The sequence below is a fragment of the Limanda limanda genome, chromosome 2 (assembly GCF_963576545.1).
Source record: "Limanda limanda chromosome 2, fLimLim1.1, whole genome shotgun sequence".
Classification (NCBI taxonomy): domain Eukaryota; kingdom Metazoa; phylum Chordata; class Actinopteri; order Pleuronectiformes; family Pleuronectidae; genus Limanda; species Limanda limanda.
Window position 1 is genome coordinate 31,062,654 of NC_083637.1, and position 26,608 is coordinate 31,089,261.

Sequence of the window (26,608 nt, forward strand, 5' to 3'; positions counted from 1 at the left end):
TGTGTTTCCTGGCGCAATACACTCGCGGCGAGCTGAAAAAATAGACTCGACGCCAAAACCATCGTTGCAGGGCGCTAGGCGCATCGCAGTCAGTGTGAACCGCACAAAGGTTTAACAGGGGGGTGGATAGGAGGCGCCTGCCTTTCCTTGGCGCTGTGCGGCGCTTCAGCTTCCGGTGTGAACCCGGCGCTATGGTTTCAGATTGCAGTATTCTGTACTTACTTTTTTTCTGTGGTTCTGGTATGAGTTTTGTTTTTATTACATTGGAAATGAGGACATTTCGTCTGAGCAAAGGGAGAAGTTTGGAATGAGATTTGGTTTCTTGGGGATTTCCTTGGCAGATTGGTTTGTAGAGAATATATACAGTATAACTGCATACATACTCATATCATGTTCTTTAAGTGAGACGTGGCACTAATAAACATGGTCCACTCTAAGTGTACCTGATCTAAGTGATGAGTTAGATACGCGGTGTGATATGATCAGTCAGTGAGGTGATGTATCACGTTTGTTGTGAATGTTCTGTTGTCCTGTCGTTGGAGTGAACATAAGAGGGGATCCAGGTCTAACCGAAGAAGCTGGCCCGTGCTCTTTTTTTATCCACAGCCTGAGAGTAACTCAGTATGTGGAGGTGAGGGGGCTGGGAGAGCGCCTTCACCTGCACCATAGAGGATCAATCTGCACAGGTGAGCCGTTAGCAGATTGATCCTCATGCTTAAAAGGCAGCGTCTGAGCTGGTTTAAAACCAGTAGCCACAGAGATCATGGTATACTACTAGTATGAACAACTGTCGTTACGTTGCCTGTGCCTGTTTACACTGGACAAAACGTAGTGTAAGATTTTTAGATAGCATTTTTGGTTTTTGGAAGTAGAGATGTGAAGTGTAACACAACAGTGTAGACGTCACTTATAAACAGTCATCGATCCAGATCTCTGACAACCTGTGCTGCTGGCATTAACGCGGAACAACAAGTGTTTCATTTTCTGACACTGAGCTCTGACAGATGCTAAAGTGGTACAAGTTGTTTAATCATTGACTTACAAAAGCAAAGATTTTCAGGAGACTCCTTCATGTCCTTCGTGTTTTTCTTTCCTTTCTTAAGTTACAGTTATTAAATAAAACTTGTTTCTGATATTCTTTGTTTTTGTCCTTCTATAATAAGTAATGTATAAAGAACATACATCACCCATCTCCTGGAGACCTGGGGGCTGATTTGTGTATAACACTTTAGATTTTTGCTCTCCCGGATGGTGGCCATCTTGGATTTTGGGGTCAACAGGATGTCTTAATGTCAAAATGATGTCAGAATCACCATCTTTTTCGTCAATTTACCACAAAAAGTGTCCTCATACATTATTTTAGGTGCTCTGGTTAAAAGTTAATTTGTGTATCAAAAATTACGTTTTCGCTCTACCCGATGGTGGCCATCTTCGATTTCGGGGTCAAGATGATGTCTAAATGGCAAAATTATGTCAGAATCACAATCCTTATGGTCAATTTACCCCAAAAAGTGTATTCATACATTATTCTAGGTGCTCTGGTAAAAAAGTAACCTTTACAAGATAGTGCCGGCTGCCATTTTGGATTCGGCCCTCTAGCGAAAAATGCCGACATTTTTGCGAGGGACATGGGGGCTAAATTTTTTATAAATGTTGTATAGATGTCAAATCAGTCGTCAAAACATATTTGCCAGAGAATGGTCACGGAATTGACGTTCCTGACCCTACTATCAGTTAGTTTTTAAAAAAATAACCTTTGTTGCTGTGATGATTGGATGGGTGGATGCCTATGCTGCGTATAGCTTCGGTGGTTCAAAAAGTAATTTTCTCCATCACTAAAATTGAGAGTTTGAATGACTGGGAAGGTATAAGGCCCTTAGCCAAAAAACTATCAGTATACATGTTGCATCTAAAATTCACTTGAGTTACTTAATCTCTGATCAAAGAGAGAGAAGTTTTCCAGGGCAGGGTTTGGTTACTGTATCTGTGTGTATGTGCTAACTGCCTACAATATGTCACATGATTAACCACCTCTTTTACATAAAGACCTATGGACAGTGTCAAATGCTGTTAAAGGTTCAACTTTGTAAGATTTTTTTTTTTAGCGTTGTTGGAAACTGATTTCACCCTGGTAATTGAAGTTTTTATCAGTGGTCATATGTGTACTCAGTTATACATATGATTGATAGGTTATACAGTAGAGCTTCTATTTCCAATGGAGTCCATTTGACCTGTTTGTTATTAATTGAGCGTGACATCAAATACTTCAATTTAAAAATAACACAATTATTGTTTTGTATATACTCTCATTTCCAGGTATTCCCAAACCTCGCAGCACCGCAGAACAAGCATCTTTGTTGACTGCAGGGAGTCAAGCAAGCTCCTTCTTCAAACCATCAGCCCATCATCAGCCAGCAGTGGGGTCGGCTGGACGGCCTGTTGTACCCACATTGTCAAAACTACCTGTTAAGGGATTGCCCACAAGCTTGAGTTCTCTGTCACTGGGAAGCAACGAAAACAATGGAGCTACAAGCAAAGGTGTGATCTTTGGTGTGGTTCCCATTGGTGTGGTCTTAACTTCCCTCTCTTTCCCGCTGCTTGTGAAGATTCTGTCTCCATTGTACACACACACACACACACACACACACACACACACACACACACACACACACACACACACAGAGACTCACATATACCAAATACAATCAGCTGATAAAAGTGTGCCCACATTTAAGAGGCATTCATCCAATTTCCATTGGATGAATAAAAAACGTCAACGTGCTATAACATTATTATCACATTACGGAGGGAAAGCTCTAAAACATATCCTCAAAATGTTATTGACCTGCAATAGCATAGAGACTTTAGATATGGTGTCGATGCTTGATGAGACCATAACCTTAAAACTGAAGGTTATTCCCCTCTGCAATGACGCCTTTCAAATGGACGAGGCTACTGATAGCATAAAGACTGCTTATTTATTGCTTATATTTGCTTTGTCATATCAGAGACACTCTGTGAGGATTTGCTGTTTTGAAAGTATTACCAAAGTAGAGCCACAGCCGTCGGACCTCTTTAAGCTTCTTGACTATTACCCAACCAAGATGGACAGAAGTGGGAGAACTGTGTAGGATTTTGCTCGGATGGAGCACAGACCATGCAGGGAAAGGGAGGGGGTTGCAGGCACTGGTCAAGCGGGTCTCGCCAAATGCGCAATGGACCAAGAGTGTTATACAAAGAGAAGCGCTAGTGTCAAAGCAGCTTAGCCCTGAACTAAACAAGGTTTGGGCTGATGTTAACGTGGTAAATTTCATCAAAACAAGACCCCTAAAAGCATGGCTGTTCTGTGCTCTTAATGCAGTGTTTCACAGCGAAGCGAAGTGGCTCTTGTAAAGTTGCTGATGTAAAGTTTTGTCGCAAATCTTGGAGCTCAGATAGGAAATTCGGGTGTTTTTGATGGAGAAGAGGATGCATTAACTTGCAAACTGATTAACTATTTCTGATTAAACTGGCCTACCACAGCAATGTATTTGAAAAGCTGAATGAATTAAATCTTCAGCTTGAAGGCAGAGACGAGCACCTTCCACACCTGTTTGAGAAGATCAGTGCATTCACCCGAAAGCTTGAGATGTGGGGCAGGCAACTTGATCAAGGAAATACTGATACCTTTGAGAATCTGAGTAAGTTTGCTGAAACCAGTGATATTGGAGCCACTACAGTAACTCCACATCTTAAAAACCACATCTCTTCCCTTAGGAGGATTCTGTGAAAAGTACTTTCCAAACAACACTGCTCAGTAGGACTGGGTGAGAGATCCATTCAATGCAGCTCCACCTGCTGATTTCAGCTCTACTGAAGAGGACCAGTTCATTGAGATGACATCTGACTCGACCCTGAGGCTGAGGTTTACAGCACAGACACTGAGTGAATACTAGGCTCAATTGAACATGACTTAAGAGTGGCATTATCAAGCCTGCAACCCCATTTTTGCAATGATGTTCAGTGCAAAACAGTCTCTTTGCAGCCACTAATGCAGTGATAAATCTTGAATTATCATAAAGTGACTTGGCCATCGTTCTTGCCAAGTGTCTGCTTGTGTTTTTTTCAGTTAGAGATTGAACTTTGTAACAAAGTGATTGTAAATTTAAATACATTTTTCTCCTTTTTTTAAAAAGTACATTATACATTTAGAATATTCCTCCTCCTAAATGGGGCATGACAGCAAAGGTTTGAGGACGACTGCTCTAAAATAAGATGTAGTCAAAACTTGGAGTTGAGGACATGGCTCCACATGTTGTCTCCTACTCCTCACTCATACAGTCACACACATCACAAGGTTGTTATGGCAATCTGATTACGTTTGAGATTACTAGTTCACATGGTAATATTCAGGCTCTGTATTTAGATGTATCAGAGTCGATGTAGTGCACCTCCACACAGTAAGGCAACACTTTCATTTTACTTACAGAATCAGAATCATCTTCCTAGTCACTTTCTATCACATTTAGCATGTTTTGGAGTGAAATGTCCTCCACATATCAGTGAAACATTGACCCCAAAACACAAGTAAGGACATATTTAATAAAAAACTACAGATAGGGTTAAACAATAATTTGGTGATGTTTGGGGAACTATTGTTATGTCTGGTTTGGATGATGAGGTGTGTCCACGGTTACAATCTGTCCTTTGATGTGATTCCACTTTTATCAGATGTTTATTATTATAAATAGGATTTACAACAGTTAGGTAAGAATGCCAACTATTTCAATGCCCACATTATAAAGTTACATTCTTCAAACTAAACAAAGCATTTTAACCTCTTCCAATGTATCTTCTATCTTTTAGTTTCTCCAGCAACAGGGACAAGGCCAGATGAGCAGCCCAGTAGAAGCATGTGTCCCATGGGCAGCCAGAGTGTTAAAAAGCCCCCAAGCTCCAGCGCAACAGCAACCCAAGGCACCTTTACTACCAGTGACACAGTCTTCAGTGCTAACACTGCTGCTCCAAAGGCTCCTGTCATTAGGAGCAGAACACTGTCTCTGCAGTCAAGGACCATGGCTACAAGTTAGTGTGTAATCTCATTCCTTCACACCTAAAAATTGATGACATGCATTTAAGAGGCTGATTGTGTTTGTGAGTTTCAATTTAATTAGCAGGCTGTTAATCAGCAGTGATCGCTCTTAACAGAGCTGTTCAACCTGTGTATTTTCAGTGACCATTAGATGGCTGCTCTGACAGTTGGTGGTGTGTCTTTAATGGTTTGTAGATTCAGATTATATTTAATGTTCATTGTTAGACTCAGTGTCTAAGTGAGAAAATGTGAGTAGGACCAGTGACCTAAATGCTGTTTCTTGTTTTCCACATGAACCTTTAAGATGAATTTACTGTCTGCCATCCTGTTGATTCCAAAAGGCTGCTGTTTGTTGTTAAAGGCTAAAGGAACAGTGGGCAAAAGGAAAAGTTTAATTAACAAAAAATAGACACATCAAGCTCCAACTGTAGCCCTCCAAGAATAAACAGCTGAACAATAAAAATCGTTTGTAATGATTTTAATGAATGCAGTTATAAATTGCAGAAAATATCAGTGAAAACTGTGAAGAACCTTTTTCTGTGACTTCTTAAAATCCTGCATTTAAAAGCAGTTGCTTACACTTTATGTAAATGTATATAAGTATTTGTATTTAATGCCCCAGCTCATGTTTTCATTTTGGTACCATTGTAGACATGAGATACCTTATCATCTTACTGGTGTATAGCAGTTTCACATATGACTTGTAGATAAAGTCAGAAGAATTGGGTCCGGACTTTACCTGGAGTTTGCTTTTTACACATGCACAATCCAGAGAGAGTTCTCTGCACAGTTCACAACAGTAACAAATCCTCCACATTATTCAGGCAACAGGCGGGGCAGCAGGCAGAGATCATGAGACACACAGACACCCAGCACCACAAACTTAACACATCTTCGTCGGTGTCTACTACATGTATGACACTGCTTTTTCACTGGGAGCACCAACAACACCACCACACACACACACACACACACACACTAGCCCGCTGTGAATCCTCTGCTGTGTTCTCACATCGGATTCTCCAGACTTTGTGCAACTTTATATCAGGGGGCCAGGCATGGACAGTCTGCAGACGATCCGGAGGCTCTCACCTGGATATTTGCGTTCACACACACAGAGAAAGTGTGGAGATTCTCCAGAGTTCAATATATGTCTGAAAGTCATGAGACAGGCAGTCATACTTTGTGTTAAACGCAGGACAGTAGTCATAATAGTCATACTTGTTCAAAAGATGTCTCATTGCTTATTGATTTAACTTTAATGATCATTCCTATTCAGATAAGACATTTAAAATTATTTATTCCAGAACATAATGGCCAAAAACACCACCTCTTCACTGATAATATTTATTTCCTGTTCACTGTGCTGCGCTCAGAGTAAAGAGAGAGAGAGAGAGAGAGAGAGAAGGAGAGAAGGAGGATGCTGTCAGGGTAGGGAGAGCAGGTGACATGGAGGGGAGTGAGAACAGGTTCATGTTGATGTTTATAACCAAATAAGGACACCATACCAGTCAGTAGTTTGCTAATAACAGCCGATACACAATGATATCTTCCAGTGAAGACCAACAACCCTACAAACCTGTCCTGTTTAGTTAACTATCTTGCAGATATTTAGGACTGGATGACAAATAATAATATTTGAACTCTGACATTGTCTGAAAACTCTGATCTGATATTCTCATTATTGGCCTAAATCACTTACATTCCCAAATTCAGTCATCTCTGGGTCATCTATCCATCAAGTTACGTCTGTCACCAAAAACTTTGGTGTCATATTTGATCCCAGCCTACACTTTGAGAGCTATGTTAACAAACTTGTTCAGACACGTTTTTACAATCTCGGGAATAAAATAAGGATCAGATTGATCTTGAGTTTTAAAGACACTGAAATCATCATACATGCTTTTATTTCTTCACGGCCTGAATATTGTAATGGTGTTTTAACATATCTTAAGCAAAAAACAGTCAATAGGCTCCAAATTGTACAGAATGCTGCTGCAAGGCTTTGAACTAAATCTAGGTGACGAGAGCATATCACTCCTATTCTAGCTTCTCACACTGGTTGCCTGTCAGTTTTAGGATTGATTTTAAGATTTATTGATTTCTTTTAGGGCACTTCATGGCCTGGCCCCTAACCACATTATTAACCCCTAACAAGCCTGTGCGCAGCCTGAGGTCCTCAGGCAGGAACCTGCTGGTTGTTCATGAGTCAAGGATCAGGACAAGGGGTGACCGTGCGTTTGCTGTCAGGGCTCCTCTACTCTGGAACGATCTGCGTGAGGAGCTCATGCTTGCTGAATCAGTTTTCCATAATTTAAAACTTTGATATAGTATTGTATTTTCTTGGTGTTCTAATTTCCACTGCATTACATTTCATACATGATTTATTGTGTTTTTATTCTGTTGCCGATTATATATATATATTTTCCTCTATTTTATGTAAATCAGCTTTGATAAGTGCTTTATAAATTAAGTTTATTTTTATTGTGTGTGACAAGGAACCAATGTTGATGATTAAACTGTATATTATTATTATTATATTATATGATTATATATTACCAAATAAGGACATAATTCCAGTCTAATCCGAATACACAGTCTTGGCCTACATGTATTTGTATTAGGGCTGTCAATCGATTCTGAAAGCGTAACATGGCAAAGAGGGTCATTATCATACAACATGCCAGTGTTAAACACCATCAAAAAATATATAGTTATATAAAATACACATAAACATCTTTATATAACCAAGCACACATTTGACTTACAATATAGTATTAAACATTGATTTAAATAGCAAAATACAATCAAATTCATCTTGTGTGTTAACAATAATAATATGTCCCCCCCACTGCTCACTTCATGACTTATGGCCTCAGTTAAGTGTTAGACTTAATAAACACAACGTTTATTTCCTTTTACAGTTTATTTCTTTCAACTCTTCAACTGCAACACATGGAAGCTGCCATTACATTTCCACCCAGGAACAACACACCACGCATGCTGGTCAAAGCATAGGGTCAAAGGGTAAAACACCTATCCCGTAAAGCACATACTAGAGGGGAAATACATGTTAACAAAAGATGTGAATTACTGTACATTAACCTCCACCTATAACAGGGACAAGTTGGCAAGAACCTTTCATTTGTGCTTGAGGAAAAGCGACATGCAGCTGTTTCTGCTGTGTAGTCTGTCTGGGCCAATACTTGTGATCCTATTCACAGATAACAGAGAGAACACAGTGAGAGAGGGCCGGAGCAGAGTGTTATACAAAAATACTGACTCCAGCTGAGAATCAGGCTGTAAAACCATACATATAAAATATCGAGATAACGTTGCATGTATCACGTTATGATAAATCAGCCTCTTGTAGCTCATTCTCTGCATTTTGCGCCGTAGGCAACAGTCTGTGTCGCCTATGCCAAGAGCCGCCCATGGCTGGACTCACTCTCACAACTGTAGACACCTAAACTGTAACAAGATTTGTGTGTATTTTTCTTTCTAAACTATCGATAATCGTGAAAACCGTGAAACCATGATATTTCCTCTGACAATAATTGTGGCACCAATATTTCATATTGTGACATCCCTTGTTTAGAGACGGATAAAAAATCACCTTGGTTTTGCAATGGGCTTTGACTTCTTCTGCATTTTCCCTGCAGGGCTGAAGGCACCAGCAGCCACTAACCACAACACAGGCAAGACGACAGCTGCCAGTCAGACAACAGCAAAGGCTGCTCCCTCTGCCAATCAGGGCTTGACGAAACAGGACTCCCAGTATCCCTTGCAGAGAAGTGGCCTAGCAAGACTTGCAAAAAGTCAGCTGAACAGTATAGGTGAGTATGTGAGAGAGGCTGTTGATGTTATTGTGTAAATTTAGATGTTAGTGTGTAAAAGGCTGTATGTCAGCGTCTAAAGACCACATTAGCCTCACTATAAGGTTTCGTTCTAGACCTTGGCGCAATAGCACAACTTGCAGAGAGAGTTCAGTTTTTACAAAAATAAGTAGTCTGGTAATAAACCAGGCAGGGTTCGATACACAGGGAGTTAAAATCACCAGGGAAAGGTATCCGAAACGTGAGAAAAATAAGTCAAAATATCCAGGCAAACGTGGTCGAGAAAACATAAGACTTGGTGAGATCGCTGGAATGCTGCGTAGAATACGACTGGCACTGGCACTGGACAAGGGGAAGAAACAGACCTAATATACAGACATCAGCTAAAACAAAGACAAGTGGAACAACAGGAAGTGACATAGAACATGCAACAGGATATGGTGTGTGTGAGAGTGTAACCATGACACTGACAAACATTGTATTGCATTGTTACAGCTACTATACAACACTGAGGCGTTGTCAGAACAACTTTTTGCTTAGCGCCAAACCGGGATGATGCCTTTGCCTTTTGTTCTGTTATTTTATAAACGAGTTTATATGATGCAGCTATTTAAAAGCTGGTGTCAGTACTTGTTGCTGATAAAACTCCTTTAAAAATGTGTATGCAAAGCTTGAGAAACATTCAAAAGCTTGTGTTAAATCTAAAATCAAGACTCAGTAAAACTGCTAAGGTGAAAGCATGACATGTGAACCAGTAACAGATCTGACAGAAATCACTAATGCAACTTCCCCAGTTAATTATCTTATATTTCTTTGAATTACCAGTTTTCTGAAATTCTATGTTTAAATACTCAAATGATGCATTATCTTCTTAAATGTGTGATATATACATTTGCAGAACAGAAATCTGAACATTGGAGAAGGCTAGGTTCAAGATTCTTGTTTCATTGTGATGACATATCAGAGCCATAGCTTCTATTAAATAGATTTTGACGATCTGGTTTTATTATTTTATAAATCAGAAAACATTGTCAACAACCATAAAGAAATCAATCTGCCATGAAAACATTCAATAAAGCTGAGAATTATTAAACCCCCTTTTAAATACCTTTAGTATGTTGACAGCACCGAAACTGCTAATTTATCTAAGTACTGCTGAGGAGGAGGACATTCTTGGTTTAGAGTTTGAGAAAAGAACCCATTTTGGAAAAACAAGCCTTTAAAGATATGGATTGTGATTGAAATCTACCTGCAAAAAGTTTAGAAAAATAAACATTCAAATATGTATTTTGGATGTTTTCTTGCATGAAAAGATTTTATATTTTGCTTGTAGGGTTTGATGATGTTGGTTGGTCTTTAAAAGTAGTAGTAGTTGGTGCTGATAAAACTTTTTTAAACATGAGTGTTTTCAGTTATTCACCCTACAGTATTTCAACCTCCCGTTGTCAGGAGTCAGGGCCATGGTCAAACACGTCGCCTCTAAATTTAGAGTAAGCCCATATTCAGACCTTTACAGTAACAAAACAAGAGCAACGTCCATTTTCTACTGCAGTGGTCACCAACCTTTTCAAGCCTAAGGTCACTTTTTAAATTCAAACCTAAGTCGAGATCTACCACCCCGGTATCTTCCTAAAAACCCACTTAGGAGGTTCATATTTACTATTTTAGCAATGTCTGTTCAATGCACAATATTTAGCTTTTCAGTTCAACAATAAGTTTTGCAGAGGAGCTGTTACTTCAGCACAATGTTTTTGCATAGGCTTTGGCTTGAATATTGCCATAAATTTAGAATATAGGACAAGTTGTTGAATATCCCTCGTACGTTTGAAGGTCTTCGGCACAATTTAAGTACCAAGGCCAAGGCCAGTAGATGTAAGAAGGTGTAAAGTGGCCACGAGCAGATGTTAGGGACATTAAGTCCCTTTGCACCTTAGCGTCATCCGGGGTTTTTGCCTTTTAATCAATGATACAGGCCGAACTTGAGGGTACACTGAGGCTCAAGGTAAATCTGACTGGCTACTGGCTTGTATGGCAATACAATGAAAGCCATGTGGCCCACTCAGTAGATAAGACATCAATACCTCTGCCTTTTTAAACTTAATGCTTCCCATTTTAGAACATAGGACAAGTTTCGTTCTGCCGCACTAATTAATGCATACCACCAGTTTGTTATGTTAGTGGCTGCAGCGTTATGCAGTGTGTGATGTTTCTGTTATGGTCTGGCACAGGACCTGTCCATGGATCCCCTGATATTTGAGCAACCTGATGGTGGATGTTGCAAGGACACCCCTGCAGCCAACCTCCACAGGGCAAACTATTGCTCTCCACCCTCGCTGCTCTGCCTCAAATGCCATGTCTGAATACCGTAGCCTTTTTCTCTCATTTGCTTCATCACCATTATTGATCCTCATTCTGGTCCATGTGATGGTGTCTTCAAGTTTCCCTTGCAACCGTCCCCTGCAATGGTTGTTGTGGTCAGGGTTTCTCATGTCCTCCATGTAGGCCCGTTGGTGTTAATCAGACCCCGAATTTGGCTCCTCGCCAACTATTACCCATTTTGAAGCTCTAATTATAACTTCCATTGCCATGGTGAACAGTAGAGGGGAGATAGTGCAGCCAGCCATGATGCCTACTTCGAAACGCTGCCATATGATGATAAAAATCAATCAATCAATCAAATTTTATCTGCAAAGCCCATATTCACAAATCACAATTTGTCTCATAGGGCTTTAACAAGGTGTGACATCCTCTCCCCTTAGAATATACACTTTGTAGCATAATGGAAAGTAAATTAATTGATGGATTATTATAAGTATCTGAGTAGACATATTGTATATGCGGCTGTGGCTGAGGGGTAGAGTGGTCGTCCTCCAACCTGAAGGTCGGCAGTTTGATCCCCAGTCTGACCCATCTGCATGCCGAAGTGTCCTTGGGCAAGATGCTGAACCCTAAATGGCCCCCCATAGAATAACAAAGTGCTGTGAATAGATGCACTGTACGAATGGGTGTGTGAATGGGTGAATGTAAAACTGTACTGTAAAGCGCTTTGAGTGGTCATCAAGACTAGAAAAGCGCTATATATATACAAAAACCAATTACCATTTATATCAAGCAGTCTTGTTTTAATCCTAGTCCATGGTCAGCAGCCACCACGATCCAGATCCACCATCACGATCGGATCCCACCATATTCCACAATCATGATCCAATGCCGCCATCAGGAACCACCGTCACCCTCCCCCTTGATCGTGGTCCACCACCATTATCAGATGCCAACACGATACAGGGTCCGCCATTGCGATCACGATCTCTGATCATAATCCATGATGTGGCCGCAGCCGCTGCCCTGGATCTGCGAACGATAAGGCAAAGAAACTCCAGGGAAGAAGTCAAGTCAGTAACCAGTATTGATGAGACATTCATTTCTTTGATGTGATAAGGATTGAGAACAGAAAGGAGGAGCTGGTAAGAGAAGCTCCATGAGTCGTGTGTCCCCCGACATTCTAGACCTATAGCAGCATGACTCAGAGCAGATCCAAGGCAAGGTCCTGGACCAGCTCAATAAGCTATAAGCTTTATCATAAAGAAAGGTTTTAAGCCTACTCTTAAATGTACAGACGGTGTCTGCCTCCCGAACTGAAAGTGGGAGATGATTCCACAGGAGAGGAGCTTGATAGCTGAAAACTCTTGCTCTTACTCTACTTTTAGAGACTTTGGGGACGACAAGTAAGCCTGAATGGGTTGATATGGTACTATCAGCTCTTTGAGGTATAATGGTGCTATATTATTAAGGGCCTTGAAGGTGAGGAGGAGAATTATAAATTCTATTCTAGATTTAACCAGAAGCCAGTGAAGTGAGCTAGAAAAAGAGAAATGTGTTCTCTTTATTTCTGGTTCTTGTGCTGCAGCATTTTGGACAAGCTGCAGTGTCTTTAACAACTTAGTATTGGAGCCTGATAATAAGGAATCACAATAATCAAATCTGGATGTAACAAAGGCGTGGACTCGTTTTAACCCTAACCCTGTATCTTTTTGAAAAAGAACATGTCTGATTTTAGTGATATTACGCAAGTCCAATAAGGCGTTCCTAGAATTGTGTTTCACTCACAAGTTCCTGACTGTTTCATTGGAAGCAAGGGCTATGTCGTCTAGTGCAGCCATATCATTAGATAATGTATCTCTAAGGTGTTTAGGGCCAAGTATTAGAAACACTGTTTTATCGGAGTTTAATAAGAGAAAATTGCTGGTCATCCAGGTTTTTATGTCCTTGAGACATGCTTGGAGTTAAGTTAATTGATTACATTATTCAGGTTTTATTGACAAGTATAACTGGGTGTCATCCGCATAGCAGTGGAAATGTTTCCTAATGGAAGCATATATAATGAGAATAAAATTGGGCAGAGCACAGAGCCCCTTGGAACAGCATGGTTAACTTTGGTGAGCACAGATGACTCATCGTTAATTTTCACGGAATTGGAAGAGATCAGAAAAATAAGATTTAAACCAGTTTAGGGCGGTTCCTTTAATGCTAATTAACTGTTCTAGTCTCTGTAATAAAGTTTGATGGTCAATTTTGTCGAATGCTGCACTATGATCTAACAGATTGAGGACATATGCAAATCCCTGATCTGAAGCTATTAAAAGGTCATAGTGACTTTTGCCAAGGCTTTCTCTGTGCTGTGATTGGCTCTAGACCCCGACTGAAAGCCCTCATATATATATTATTTTCCTGGAGAAACTCTCTGATTGGCTACAACTTTTTCTAGGATTTTAGACAGGTAGGGCAGGTTGGATATCGGTCTGTAATTGGCTAAAACCCCCGGGTCTAGGGTGTTTTTTTTGAGAAGGGGTCTGATTACAGCTACTTTAAAGGAATCTGGTACATATCCTTATGATTATGACAGATTGATTGTGCTCATTACATTACATTACATTAAATTTCATTTAGCTGACGCTTTTATCCAAAGCGACTTTGCATTCAACCCCGAGGGTACAAACCAAGAACAAAAAATATCAAGAAAGTAACATTTCTTCAAAAATAAAGCAAAACTATAAAGTGCTATAAGTAAGTGCCATTTAAGTGCTACTAAATATTTAGTTAAAAAAATTGTTAGTATTTTTTTTTTTATTCAAGTTATAGTCGGAAGAGGTATGTTTTTAGTTTGCGGGGGAAAATGTGTAAACTTTTTGATGCCTGGATGTCGATGGGGAGCTCATTCCACCATTTAGGAGCCAGGACAGCAAACAGTCTAATTTTGATGAGTGTTTAGCTCACAGTGAAGGAGCAACGAGCCGATTGGCCGAAGCAGAGCGGAGTGAACGGGCTGGGGTGTAACGTTTGACCATGTCCACTAGACGAAAAGCAGTATTATTGTCACAGTGAACCTCTACGGACAGGCCTAATCCCCTGCTGTAACCAACTGTTTCCATGATGTTACCTCGGCGTTCGCCAGTGAAGACAAGGTGGGTCTATCGGCGTTTGCGGACCTTAAGGGGGATTTGGAGAACAAAGGAGAGAGCCGCGGGGGGGCTCGCTGAGCCTCGCGGACCGATCGCGACGTGTGATCTAATTAGCATATGAATCGGAGTCCAGCCGCTGGCTAGAACCTCTCTCTACTCACCATTGGAGGATACCACAGACCCTTGAAACTAATGTCACTCGTGATTGGCTGGTAGAAGTGTTTCTATTGGTCACCTTATGGGTCATTGCAGTGCACACGTGGGGTCACAGCATTCCGCACGTGGGGTAAGCCCCTCCCACACAATATTTATAATAAAAATGTATATAGTAATATTTATTATTATTTATAAGTAAGCCTTTACCAAAAGCACTGCAGTTAATTAAAACTAAACATTCATGTGATGCTATAGGTGAACATATTGTACAGGGAACAAATGTGAACAAGGTATATGTGGAGTGAAAGCTTTATTTACATACAGCAAAAATATTGTACAAAAACTCAGATGAGGCTTGAAATGTTTCTCTGCAGCCTCTGGGTCATGACTTCTTTGTGGGACTCTGTCTGAATCTTCTCCAGTGTGTAGACGTCTGTGGTGTGTAGCTGTGAGATCAGTGTAGCTTCCAGTCTTATATGAAGTGTGGGACACAGGTCGGTGCGCTCCTGGCTGTGGAAGGATGGATCCATGTCATCTGTCCCGCTTCAATCAGCTGTAAACACATTCAGTAAAATTAGCACAGTTCAATGACAACATACACCTTTACATGTAACTGGAAAATTATTTAATGAATATAACCTTACCCTCTTTCTTCTCCGACTACTCCTCAATGCTGATGTAAGGTCTGGTCGGATCATACTGGCTAATAGTGTGTCTTTGTACGTCATGGACAGGCAGCTGGAAAACAACACATGTAACATGACTTTATTATTAATAAACGGAAATAGCCGCGCTGCATCACCGTTGGAAGATCCACAGCAAAAAAACACCAAAACAATTCATAAACAGTTACTTACATTCAATGGCTTAATTTTCTGCACTTTAAATCCGGACTTTCAGCGTCTCAGCCTAACGCCTCTTTGTTTGTGTGTGTGTGGGGGGGGGGGGCTGAGGCTGTGAAAACATACAGAAAAAAGTCACGTTGATGAAAAAACTTAACGAGAACAAACTGTTACATCTAAGTAATTCATACATATTTACACATGCACTAGATCTGCTCCAGCACTCGATGCTGTATTCGTATTATAGCAACTTTCTCGCTATCCCAAAGAGTGGCGGACATGCTTTCAGATGTAGGGTTAGCTTAGTGGTTAGCATGGCGTCTCTAGCTTAGCTCTCACCTTAACTCAGGGACTGTGCGCCCGTCTTCTCCGCCTCGACTCGTCCACACCGGCCCCGCGGCTCTGCCTCCACACGCACTCATCTTCTCCTCCAGGGAAAAGCGTCGCGTCGACTTCAGCAAGTTATTTACCCCGAAGACAGAGTCACTCGTACGGGACAAGCTAAACACGACCCGCTTCCTGTCTGCGGGACACTCGACGCTGCTGCACTGTCACTGTCACCATCAGCTGATGACTCGAGCGGGTGACGTGAGCAGCGGTTACTTCATATGGGATGAGCATGTGACTGAGGCCAGGTTTATTTTTTGTGGTGTTTAGTACATTTACACACATGATTCACGCTGTTCTGTGTTCGTAACCTTATAGTTGAATGCACTTATTGTAAGTCGCTTTGGATAAAAGTGTTGACTGTTTTAATGGAATACCGAGAAAGTTTAATAACAACAATTAGACAATTGAAGTTCAAATTATGAAGGAATTTAAGCTCTATATTGTGTCTTCTTTATATTTAAAATAATAATCAAACTGAGTGGAGATGTATGTTGTAGCCAAACAGCCGGCTGCTGTGTTTTGTCACTGTGCAGTCCATGGGGGATTAAATATTACACTGAAAAAATAAATCATTAAATCAATGAATGTTTCATAGCAATTTTGAAAGTAGTGGTGAAAAGGTACCATTTATAATTCATGGAACAGCTTAGTTTGCCATTGACATGTGAATTTAATGCCAGTATTTTGGGAGGACAGATATTTTTATGGAAAGCCAGTAGAAGTTTGGAGCTTACAGGACACAGATGATCATACCCAGCACCATTTCTTTGCTGGTAGAGGTGTGGTTAACAAATCCTCTGTGCATTTAACCAGCACAATTGAAAAAGTGACTGTAATCATGCCACTCTGTACAGTTGTTGAGATTTAGGATTGTTTTGGATGACAATAAAAATTTGAAATAAAGTGCATTGTTTCATTTCTTTTGACTGCATTGACCTTTGTTCGTGGTATACAATATAATTCATTATAGCACACTTACTTACTTAAGAACAATTTAAAATTTCAGGTTTAATATTTATTTTAAGCCTGGTTTACTCAGCCAGATAGTTTGTTGGTGCCTCTTACACATGTGTGTTATCTGCTCTCAGGGAAACTGATTTGCATTTGTGAAGCTCAGAGCATTGTCATTTGCATGTGAAAGCGTCCTCTAGGAGTTGGAGCAGGGGGGTCAAATCTCAACAGCTCACAGGCTTGACAACTGCAGGAACCCTGAGCGTTTCCTTTGCTGCCTGCAGATACGTGTGAAAGTCGTTAACCGAAGGATGTGCCAACACTTCTCTGCGACACAGATTGACACAAACGCTTCTTTTCATGCAGTGGTCCTGGATGTAGACAGGACCTGATCCGTTCACAGCATGGTACGCAAGTAATAATGTTTTGAAGCGGATGCGGGCAGCCACTGGTAACCAGTGAAGGGAGCGGAGGAGCGGAGCAGTGTGAGAGAATTTAGGTTGGTTAAAAAACAGTCAAGCTGCTGCATTCTGAATGAGCTGCAAAGGTCGGATGGCACTAGCAGGTAGACCTGCAAGGAGGGAGTTACAGTAGTCTAGGCTTGAGATGACCAGGGCCTTGACCAGAACCTGCACTGACTTCTGAGTGAGAAGAGGACGTATTCTCCGGATGTTGTACAGCATGAATCTACACGAACGTGTTGTTACAGTAATGTTGGCAGTGAAGAAAAGTTGGCTGTCGAGTGTCACACCCAGGTTCCTAGCGGTCTGAGTGGGGGTTAACACAGAGTTGTCAAAGTTAATAGTCAGGTCATGGATGGGAGAGTCTTTTCCTGGAAGGAAGAGTAGTTCAGTCTTGTCAAGGTTAATTTGCAGGTTTGTGTGCAGTCATCCACTGAGAGATGTCAGAGTCAGACAGGCAGAGATTCTAGCTTCTCCCTGTGTTTCAGATCGGGGAAAAGAGAGGATTAGTTGGGTGTCATCAGCATAGCTATGGTAGGAAAAGCCATGCGAGTGAATGACAGACCCGTGAGAGTTGGTGTACAGAGAGGAGAGGACCCAGGACAGAACCTTGAGGGACCCCAGTAGTGAGAGGACAAGGTTCAGACACAGATCCTCTCCAACATACCCGATAAGTGCGGTCATTGAGATAGGAAGAGAGCAGGGAGAGAATAGAGCCTGAGACACCCAGGTCCTAAAGGGAGGAAATAAGGATCTGGTGGTTCACTGTGTCAAATGCAGCAGAGAGGTCTAGAAGGATAAGGACAGAGGAGAGAGAGGCTGCTGTAGCAGTGTGAAGTTGCTCAGAGACAGCAAGTAGGGCAGTCTCAGTTGAGTGACCTGCCTTAAAACTAGACTGGTGAGGGTCAAGAAGGTTATTGTGGTTAAGATAGGAGGAGAGTTGATTAAAGATAGCACGCTCGAGAGTTTTGGAAACAAATGGAAGAAGAGAGACAGGTCTGTAGTTATTAACTGCAGACGGGTCAAGGGTGGGTTTCTTCAGGAGAGGATTTACTCTTACCTCCTTCAAAGAATTAGGGAAACAGCCAGTAGATAGGGAAGTGTTGATATGATGGGTGAGAAAAGGAAGAAGGTCAGGAGCGATAGACTGTAGAATGTGAGAGGGGATGGGGTCAAGGGGGCAGGTGGTCGAAGGGGCAGAGGTTACCAAGGTAAGAACTTGATTGGGAGACAGAGGGGTGAAAGAGGAGAGCGAAGGGGGTGAAGATGAAGATGATGGAAATGTAGTTATAGAAGGAGGATCAGAAAATGAAGAGCGTATGTCATCTATCTCTTGTAAAGTAGTTAACAAAGTGGCTTGGTAGAAGGGAGGAAGGAGGAAGGGGACTGGGGGGGTCAAGGAGGTTGGAAAAGATGAAGAAGAGTTTTTTGGGGTTAGAAAATGAGGATTGAATTGCAGTTTTGTATAAAGTGGTTTTGGCTGCAGAAATAGAGGCAGAAAAAGAGGAGAGAAGAGACTGATAAGCGAGCAGGTCGTCCGGGTATTTAAATTTCCGCCATTTTCTTTCTGATGCTCGCATAGTGGCTCTGTCGGCACGCACTGAGTCAGACAGCCACGGAGCTGGGGAGGACTTGCGGACCTATCGTGACGTGAGAGGACAGAGGGAGTCAAGAGAGGAGGACAGAGTAGAAAGGAGAATGTCTGCGGGAGAGTTAGGATGCATGAGTGAGAAAGAGTCAGTGGAAGGGAGGGCTGATAAAACAGAGGAGGCTAGAAAGGCAGCAGAGAGGGAACGAATGTTGCGACGGACAGGTACAGAGTCTGTTGATGTGGTAGGGTTGTCAGTTTGAGATAGTGGTAGAGTGTACGAGATAAAGAAGTGGTCGGAGACATGAAGTGGGGTTACAGTGAGGTTAGATGTTGAACAGTTTCTGGTGAAAATATAGTCAAGGTGGTTACCGGCTTTGTGAGTAGGAGGGGAAGGACTCAGTGAGAGAGCAAAAGAAGACAGTAAAAGTAATAGGTCAGTTGACTTGTCTGTCTGGATGTTAAAGTCACCCAGAAGGATAAGTGCAGGGCTATATTCTGGGAAGTTTGACAGGAGGATGTCTAAATCCTCCAAAAAATCTCCCAGAGAACCTGTTGGACGGTAGAGAACAACAATAGTTAATTGTACCAGATGAGTAACTGTCACAGCATGAAATTCAAAAGACGTGGAAGCGGGTAGAGAGAAAAACTCCATTTGCGGGAGATGAGTAAACCTGTACCACCACCCCTACCAGTGGGTCTGGGTGTGTGGGTGAAAGAGAAGGCAGAGGAGAGAGCAGCTGGGGTGGATGTGTCCAGTGTGATCCAGGTCTCAGTGAGAGCAAGGAAGTCAAGCGATTGCTGTGTAGCAAAGCCAGAGATGAAGTCTGTCTGGCGGGTAGCTGACTGGCAGTTCCAGAGGCCCCTGTGACAAGGGTTAGGGTATGTGTGGAACGTGTGGGACATTCAGTAACGTACTATCAATTAGGGGCAGAATTTCTTTAATTCATTTTGTAGGAATGGGATCAAAGATACAAGTGGTTGGTTTAGAACATGATATTATTTTGGTCAGGTAGGATTTCTGTTCTTGGTAGGGTATTAGTGCTAATTGAGGGCAGGTGATGGTTGATTTGATTTCTGATAGTTACAATTTTATCATTAAAAAGGTCATAAAGATATTGCTATTTAGGGATCGAGGAATATTATTATAACTCCTCTGTGCATTGTTCTATCAGGCTCAAACCTCATTCACACATTCACAGTCCTGCCCTGATCAGGTGTCAATGTGTCAATATTTACATATCATTGAAGTGACATGTTTTATACTTTGATGCACTGCTCCTGGCTGCTTTACAAATGAGCTGAGACAAGTCATTGGGTCATGGTCAGAATTGTGACATTTCCTCAAACTGTGTAAACATTGAGTTGCGGCGAAGGTTCATCCTTTCGCCAAAGGAGACGATGTTGGCATAACTCTACTGTACATTGTCCTATCACCACCAAACTTCTGTCTCATGATCAGAGTCCAATCCTGAACAGCTCTATGTGTCAATATTTCCTCAGGGTCATAGCGCCACCTACTGATTTCCCATGAAACCAGAAGTACTTTGTGAATCCACTCTGATTATCCAACCGGCCCCCAATTACTGACCTATGATCACAATCCTGACCTGAACAGCTCCATATATTAATATTAGTTCAGGGTCATAGCGCCACCTACTGATCAGTGTGAAAGTTAAGTTGTTGTTACATTGTCCAATTGACACAACATTTCTCAAGATCAGAGCCCCTACTTGAACAGATCTATTCATCTGTATGAAATAATAGTGATGGCGTCACCTACTGGCAGCAGGAAGTAAACAATGTGTGCTCGGACCCGCTCAATGCTACAACCCTTTAGAATTAGATTTACATCTAAATCAATTAAAGACTTTTAAAATTTTGAACAAAATGATGGGTTTAATATGTCACTGCATAAAGGGTTAATTTCAAGATTTATGTAAAAATACATACAGAATCAATATGGATGAAACATGTGTGTTTGTTTTTTCATAATTTACTGTCATGATTTATTAATGGGCTGAGTGATGACGTCATGTTGAACGCTGTGCCGGCTGTCCATATTAAACGTCATGGTTCTCTTGCAGTCTGCAAAAACAAACCCCGGGAGGTACAAGTGAGGCCCACAAACACCAATAGCAGCTCGCAGGCAGCAGCGCTCGCCAAAGTAAACAGCCAGAACCAGCTGCAGCCTTCACCTGAACTGGTACGCATTTTTCTTTTTTGTAAGATCCAAATTCAGCTCAGTCAAAAGAAATACACTAAATCAAAATCATTAGAGAAAACTGTGAGTATTACACTGTAGGATTTAATCAGTAAAAGGAGGCATATGGATGTATCTATCCACAACATCCTCATTATCTCTGTCCATGTTTGTCCTCAATCTGTAGTCTACATACTCTCAATCCTGGTGTTGCCAATAGTTTTTCTTAATCTCCAAAGTGAATAGTTTAATTATTTTTTGCTTAATGAAAAACTGTCTTTCTCTAAAAACCAGGTCTTCTGATAATTGTCTATATTGGCTTTATGTTGTGTCTTGCCAGGTACCGAACTTGGTGAATACAAATATGCCAGTAACGGCTGTCCCCCCAATGCTTGTCACTGAAGTCAAAAGGCTTGGATTCAAAGCGAGAACAGGGTCTCGATCCAGCCCCAAAACTGGATGCCGCATACAGAATGCATCCAAACCTGGTGTGGCCCGGGTTGCTGCGGCGGAGGGAACGGTGATTACAGCTAAACAAAACCAGAGCAAACAGCAGGCAGAGAAGAAGAACCAGGTCATCAATCAGCTGAGGAAGCTTCTTGTCCAGGGGAATAAAAGAGTAGAAGCTCTGGCTACAGTCATCCAACATCTCTTCACCGAGGTACTACTATTACAAACAGTGAAAATACTCATACCACCTGCTGTGGAGCAAAAGTTATCTTATTTATTATTTGCAAGGGAACACATTATTTGCATTATGACAGTATGTTGGTCATCAGTGTAAAATACTACTAAAACATAGATATGGATTTGTGTGATAGTTATTAGAGTGCTTCTGTTGGTGATAATGATTCAGAAGTTGCTGAAAGAATGATAATGAAGAAATAACTCAAAGCTGCTTAATTGGCACATTTACAACAAATGGGACCAGGCAGTGATTTTATTCAGTCTTTCAATAAACCAAGTGGATTTCTATGATTTTTTTATTGGTGGCAATGAGAAGTAAGTTGGGTGAAGGGATAAGAGTGAAACAGTGGCTGTTATGCTTTTCTATATGAGTTAACCATTTACATTTGCACTGACATTTTAATAGTAAGATTAAGATTCAGCTTTTAACCCATCTGGTGCAGGACACACAGAGTAGTGGGCAGCCATGTACGGCGCCCAGGGAGCAGATGTTGGGGGAGTACCTTGCTCAGGGGCACTAGACAGGGTAGGGAGAATCCTCTTGGATTTTTGGACAGATCAATCCAGGTTCGTCTTTTTGTTGTTTCTCCGTGGAGTTGAACCAGAGACGAACCAGAGACCTTTTCTGCCCATAGCCCAAGTTTCTGCCACTGGTCCACCGCCTCTCCCTAGTTTTAGATGTAGTTTGAAATTGAATTGAAATAAATGAACTTACTCCATAGATATAAATGCTACAGGTATCTGCTCTCTATAGTCACTGTTTATAGTGATTCTCTGTAGTGACTCTCTATCGGACTCCTAGTGGCTCACTGAAGTTACTCTATAGTTAATCTTTATAGTGATTCTCTAAATTCTAAAGTGACTCTGTAGTGAATCTTTATAGTGATTCTCTATAGTGACTCTGACTCTCTGTAGTGACTCTTTATAGTTATTCTCTATAGTGAGTCTCTGTGATAACTCTCTTTCAGACTTATACTGACTCTTTGTAGTGACCTAGAGGCTTAGCGACGTAGACGCTCGGCTCCGCTGCTTAGAACCTCCGTTAGCTGTAGTTAGCCAGCCCCCGCAAGCGGCCGCGGAACCACCTAGATTAGCACCTAGCTTAGCCTCCGCTAGCAGTCCCTCAACTTGTACCGTGCAGTTGGGAGCCCAGGGCGGGTGGGTGACTGTCCGGAGGGGGCATAGTAGCTTTCCTTAAAAAGCTCATGTTTATAGATTCTGTCCACTCAGCGACGCACCCGTTGAGAACAAACTCTGGTCATTGGTGACTAGGTTCTGAGAAACGTGAGGTTAGCTACATCAGCGACCACAGTCAATTGGATTCCAGGGGCCAGAGTCGGCGATATCGAATCTGAAGCTGCTGGCTAAAACTAAACGTAAATACAGTAAGATCGTATTTCACGTCGGCAGCAACAAGTCCGGGCTTTGTATGTCGGAGGTCACTAAAGTTAATGTGGAGTCGGTGTGTGCTTTTGTAAAAACGATGTCGGACAGTTATTTTATCTGGACCTCTTCCTAACACAACAGGGGTCTCATTTATAAAACAGTGTGTAGGATTCATACTAATAGTGTACTTACGCACAGAAGCCGGAAATGGCGTAAGCAAAAGAAAATTCAGATTTATAAAACAGTGCGCACGCATCCCTGAACGCAACATTGGCTTTATAAATCACAGTCCACCTGGAAACGTTCGTACATGGATCTGCCTCCAAATCTGCCCTCTGGAAGTAGGAAGCAAACCCGTTTGTCTTATTTGTTCTCAACTAGTGGCTGTAGCAAAGGAGTACAACATCAAACGACACTACGAGACCCACGCCGAGAAATATCGCGAATACTGTCTTTGCGTGTTCATTTATCCTAAATATGAAAAGAGCTGATCTTGATTTGGTTCAATCAATTATTTATTTAGAAAACAATGAAAAGTTATGAAAATGTAGCGCCTTTAACCCTAATGGAAGAAGGCAACTCACATTCCTCTAGGTTCAGAAAGTCGGACTCTGACTGGAAATTGAAGAGTGATCATTTATTGCCTCACAACAATTATCATTCAACAGTGCATGGAAATAGGAACAGTGAACCAAAAATAGAGCTCTTTCAATAAAATAATAAAAATAAAATAATAAAATAAAGTTCAAAGAAAAGTGTCCTTTCTTCTAAATCAGAAGATGGGGTTTCAACCCTGTGTTCATTCTACTACCCGGGTAGGTTTTATGGTGAACGTTCTTATCTGTATCAAGTGTATCTGTGTCTTTGGTCTTCGGAGTGGAACCCGATCTCCGTCCGCTGTCAATCGCCTGGCTCGCCACTGAACCACCAAGGGTTCAGAATTCTGATCAATCTATCAAAAAAAACAATCTACACGCATGGTGCAGACACTAGATTTCAATTATCCATATTCATCACATGACTCTAACTCTGATTCTCTGCATATACATATCAAAATGCAGTACATTGTTCCAATCATTGTAAATGGCGATGTACACATTTACAGTACAAATATTTTAACACAATCATTCATCATGTACTTGTATTTAACACAAATAGACTTATTTATCTCTATAAGCAGTATTTATATTCTTAAGCAATATTTATCTTTTTAACTGTAAATGAACTGTATCAATTCACTGACCTCCATGGATTAATCACATTATGTACACAGTAAATTATATCAGATCGATATTATTACACCCTGACATCATAGTCCATCTCTGTCTCTATCATTAAATATTGTGTTGGCCTGGTAGTTTAGCCAGCTACCCATTAGCTATGTTGAACACCATAGTATATCTGAGCTAGCTTTAGCAATGCTACGAGGTAGCTAGCGATCTTTTAGAAGCTATTTTCCCACATATCACAATGATACAGATAGTACCACGGTGGGTTTAAACATTAGGAACATTCCTTTAACTCCGATTGGTTTTATGAAAGTATCTCAGTAAGCAGCATGTTCATCTGAGCTAACATCAACAAGCTAATAACGAAGCTAGCGTTAGCATGTAGCTTACCGGAGTCCAACAGAGGCTTAGGCCTACACGGCTGAAGCAGCTCCGCTCTCTCTCTCGTACAAACGCACAAAGCTCTCTCCTAATAAACAAGAGATTTATCAGTATACTACGTGGGTATTAATCATTAATTTATGAGATTTACATCACTATCATACCCAGGTTCGTCAGCTAAAGGCCGAATTATAGTCGTTTTTTACGCACGCACGCAGCTTCTACGGACTCGTTTTGGTTTATAGTTCCCCCAGAGTTGCGCGTGTTGCAACGCAATTCACCGCCAGACCACTAGGCCGAGTAATGTTTGTTGTTGAAGTCGGCTCTTCTTCGTGTGTGGCACACGTTTATTGACATCGCCACGGCGGCTCCTCAGAGCCTTTTTCTGGCGGACAAATCCGCCGGTTAGTGACGGGTTATACTAGTGGACATGGTTTCGGATCTTTTCTGCCAAGTGCTCTTCTATTTGGTCCAGATTCGTTCTTCTAAATCTTCCGTGGCTTCCGCAGTTTCCGGGATTGAAACCGGAAATGCGACTCCGGACGGGATGTAGTAAGCAGACCAATCACAAGCCTTGCTTATATATAGATATATATATAGAACAACACTTAAAATAATCTGTTTCTCATTATGACAATAGGTTTGTCATTAACCCCACTAACCACACTCATATTTAGAATTTCCCCACCCCATGACAGATTGCACTGACACCATTTCAAAACACTGCTTTCAGTAACTCATTAACAAGTATTGCATTTTAATTGTCCAAAGTGGACAAAAGCAGATCAAACATAAATGACAGTACTAGGGCTATACAGGAATGTGACCTCATGAAAAAAATCAACATCTGAGTCAGAGAAAAAGAGGGGTACAAACAGCAACATATGCAAACAGATGTGTAGGTCCTGCCACAAATACAATGATGCCTATCAATCAGTGTGATCCCTGACCTTGCCTTCCATTGCTGAGCTCCATTACCTGGGGGTTGTAGTTAGTGACTTTAAGTTGCACACATACTTCGGAGTGGTCATAGTCAAATGACTGAGGGAGGGGCTGAGCAGTGACCAATGCGATAGCTCGCCTCGGTCCCATGGTTTTTGGCAGTGGCAAATATGTTCAGAGAGTTGCCTGCTTTTCATACCTGGACACTGCACGCCTGATGTATTCTCCCTTGTCTGCCTGGTCTTTTAGAGTTTGTTCGTGCTTGGTCTCAAAGTGGCGTTTAACGCTTGACGTTCGACAAACCATATTTTCTAAACATAAAGTGCACGGTCCTTATTAAAAAAATAATCCATAGTCTTCATACCATAAGGGCTGAAATGCCCGTGCCTTCAGTTTTTTAGACAGCGGACCTGCCATCGCTTTTACACCTGAGCGGATGCACTCCGCAGAGATTCATGCGGGAAACTGCGAGCAGCGCCGGCTGGGAGGTTTCTTATTATTGTTATTTAATGGCGATTGGCTTCCAGCCTATGGTGCAATACTGGCACCTAGCGGCTGGGAGATGTTAATACAGGCTGCGTGCCGAGTGACAGTTTTCTGGCAGTACCGACAGTTGACATCGAACACAACCAAGATAGCCAAGCATACACACCACTAGACACACAAGGTGTAGTTAGGACACGTGCTGGTAGAGTTGTTAAGAGGGTTAACCGTTTGGTAGACACAATGGCTCAGACACAATTCACTTTTAGGGGTAGGCCAATTCCATCGATAAGAGATCACAGTCCCTTCTTACCCTACTTAAGAGGGGGGGGGGTTCCAGTATAACTTATTGGTTTGAGATACCTTAATTAATGTGTTTATTTTTTTTTCTAACATGTACACTTTGGGACTCATTAGGTACTCTTCTTTGAGAGATGTGAGGCTTGATCACCCTTTTTATTTCTCTGAACCTGGTTACCAGGTAGCTTATACAGCTGAAGATAAAGATTGTACTCTTTAGGTGGACCCGTTCCAGTTTTGACA

At 41.5% G+C, this 26,608-nt stretch overlaps 1 protein-coding gene and 2 long non-coding RNA genes across 3 annotated transcripts in view; 1 reads left to right on the forward strand and 2 right to left on the reverse strand.

The window, feature by feature from the left end:
* Positions 1 to 26,608, forward strand: part of mtus1b (microtubule associated tumor suppressor 1b) — a 61,636-nt gene that overhangs the window by 12,665 nt on the left and 22,363 nt on the right. Inside the window, exons 2-6 of the mRNA XM_061085672.1 lie at positions 2,317 to 2,538; positions 4,846 to 5,064; positions 8,734 to 8,907; positions 20,842 to 20,960; positions 21,298 to 21,618. Coding sequence (XP_060941655.1) covers positions 2,317 to 2,538; positions 4,846 to 5,064; positions 8,734 to 8,907; positions 20,842 to 20,960; positions 21,298 to 21,618 — 1,055 coding nt within the window. The remainder of the gene's footprint in view (positions 1 to 2,316; positions 2,539 to 4,845; positions 5,065 to 8,733; positions 8,908 to 20,841; positions 20,961 to 21,297; positions 21,619 to 26,608) is intronic.
* On the reverse strand, positions 14,819 to 16,047 carry LOC133022508 (uncharacterized). The gene is made up of 3 exons (XR_009683013.1): positions 15,380 to 16,047; positions 15,167 to 15,260; positions 14,819 to 15,075 (listed from the first exon to the last, which is right to left on the reverse strand). It is a non-coding gene; the product is annotated as an uncharacterized LOC133022508 (long non-coding RNA).
* Positions 23,625 to 24,876, reverse strand: LOC133022515 (uncharacterized). Its single transcript, XR_009683015.1, has 3 exons — positions 24,805 to 24,876; positions 24,650 to 24,728; positions 23,625 to 23,999 (listed from the first exon to the last, which is right to left on the reverse strand). It is a non-coding gene; the product is annotated as an uncharacterized LOC133022515 (long non-coding RNA).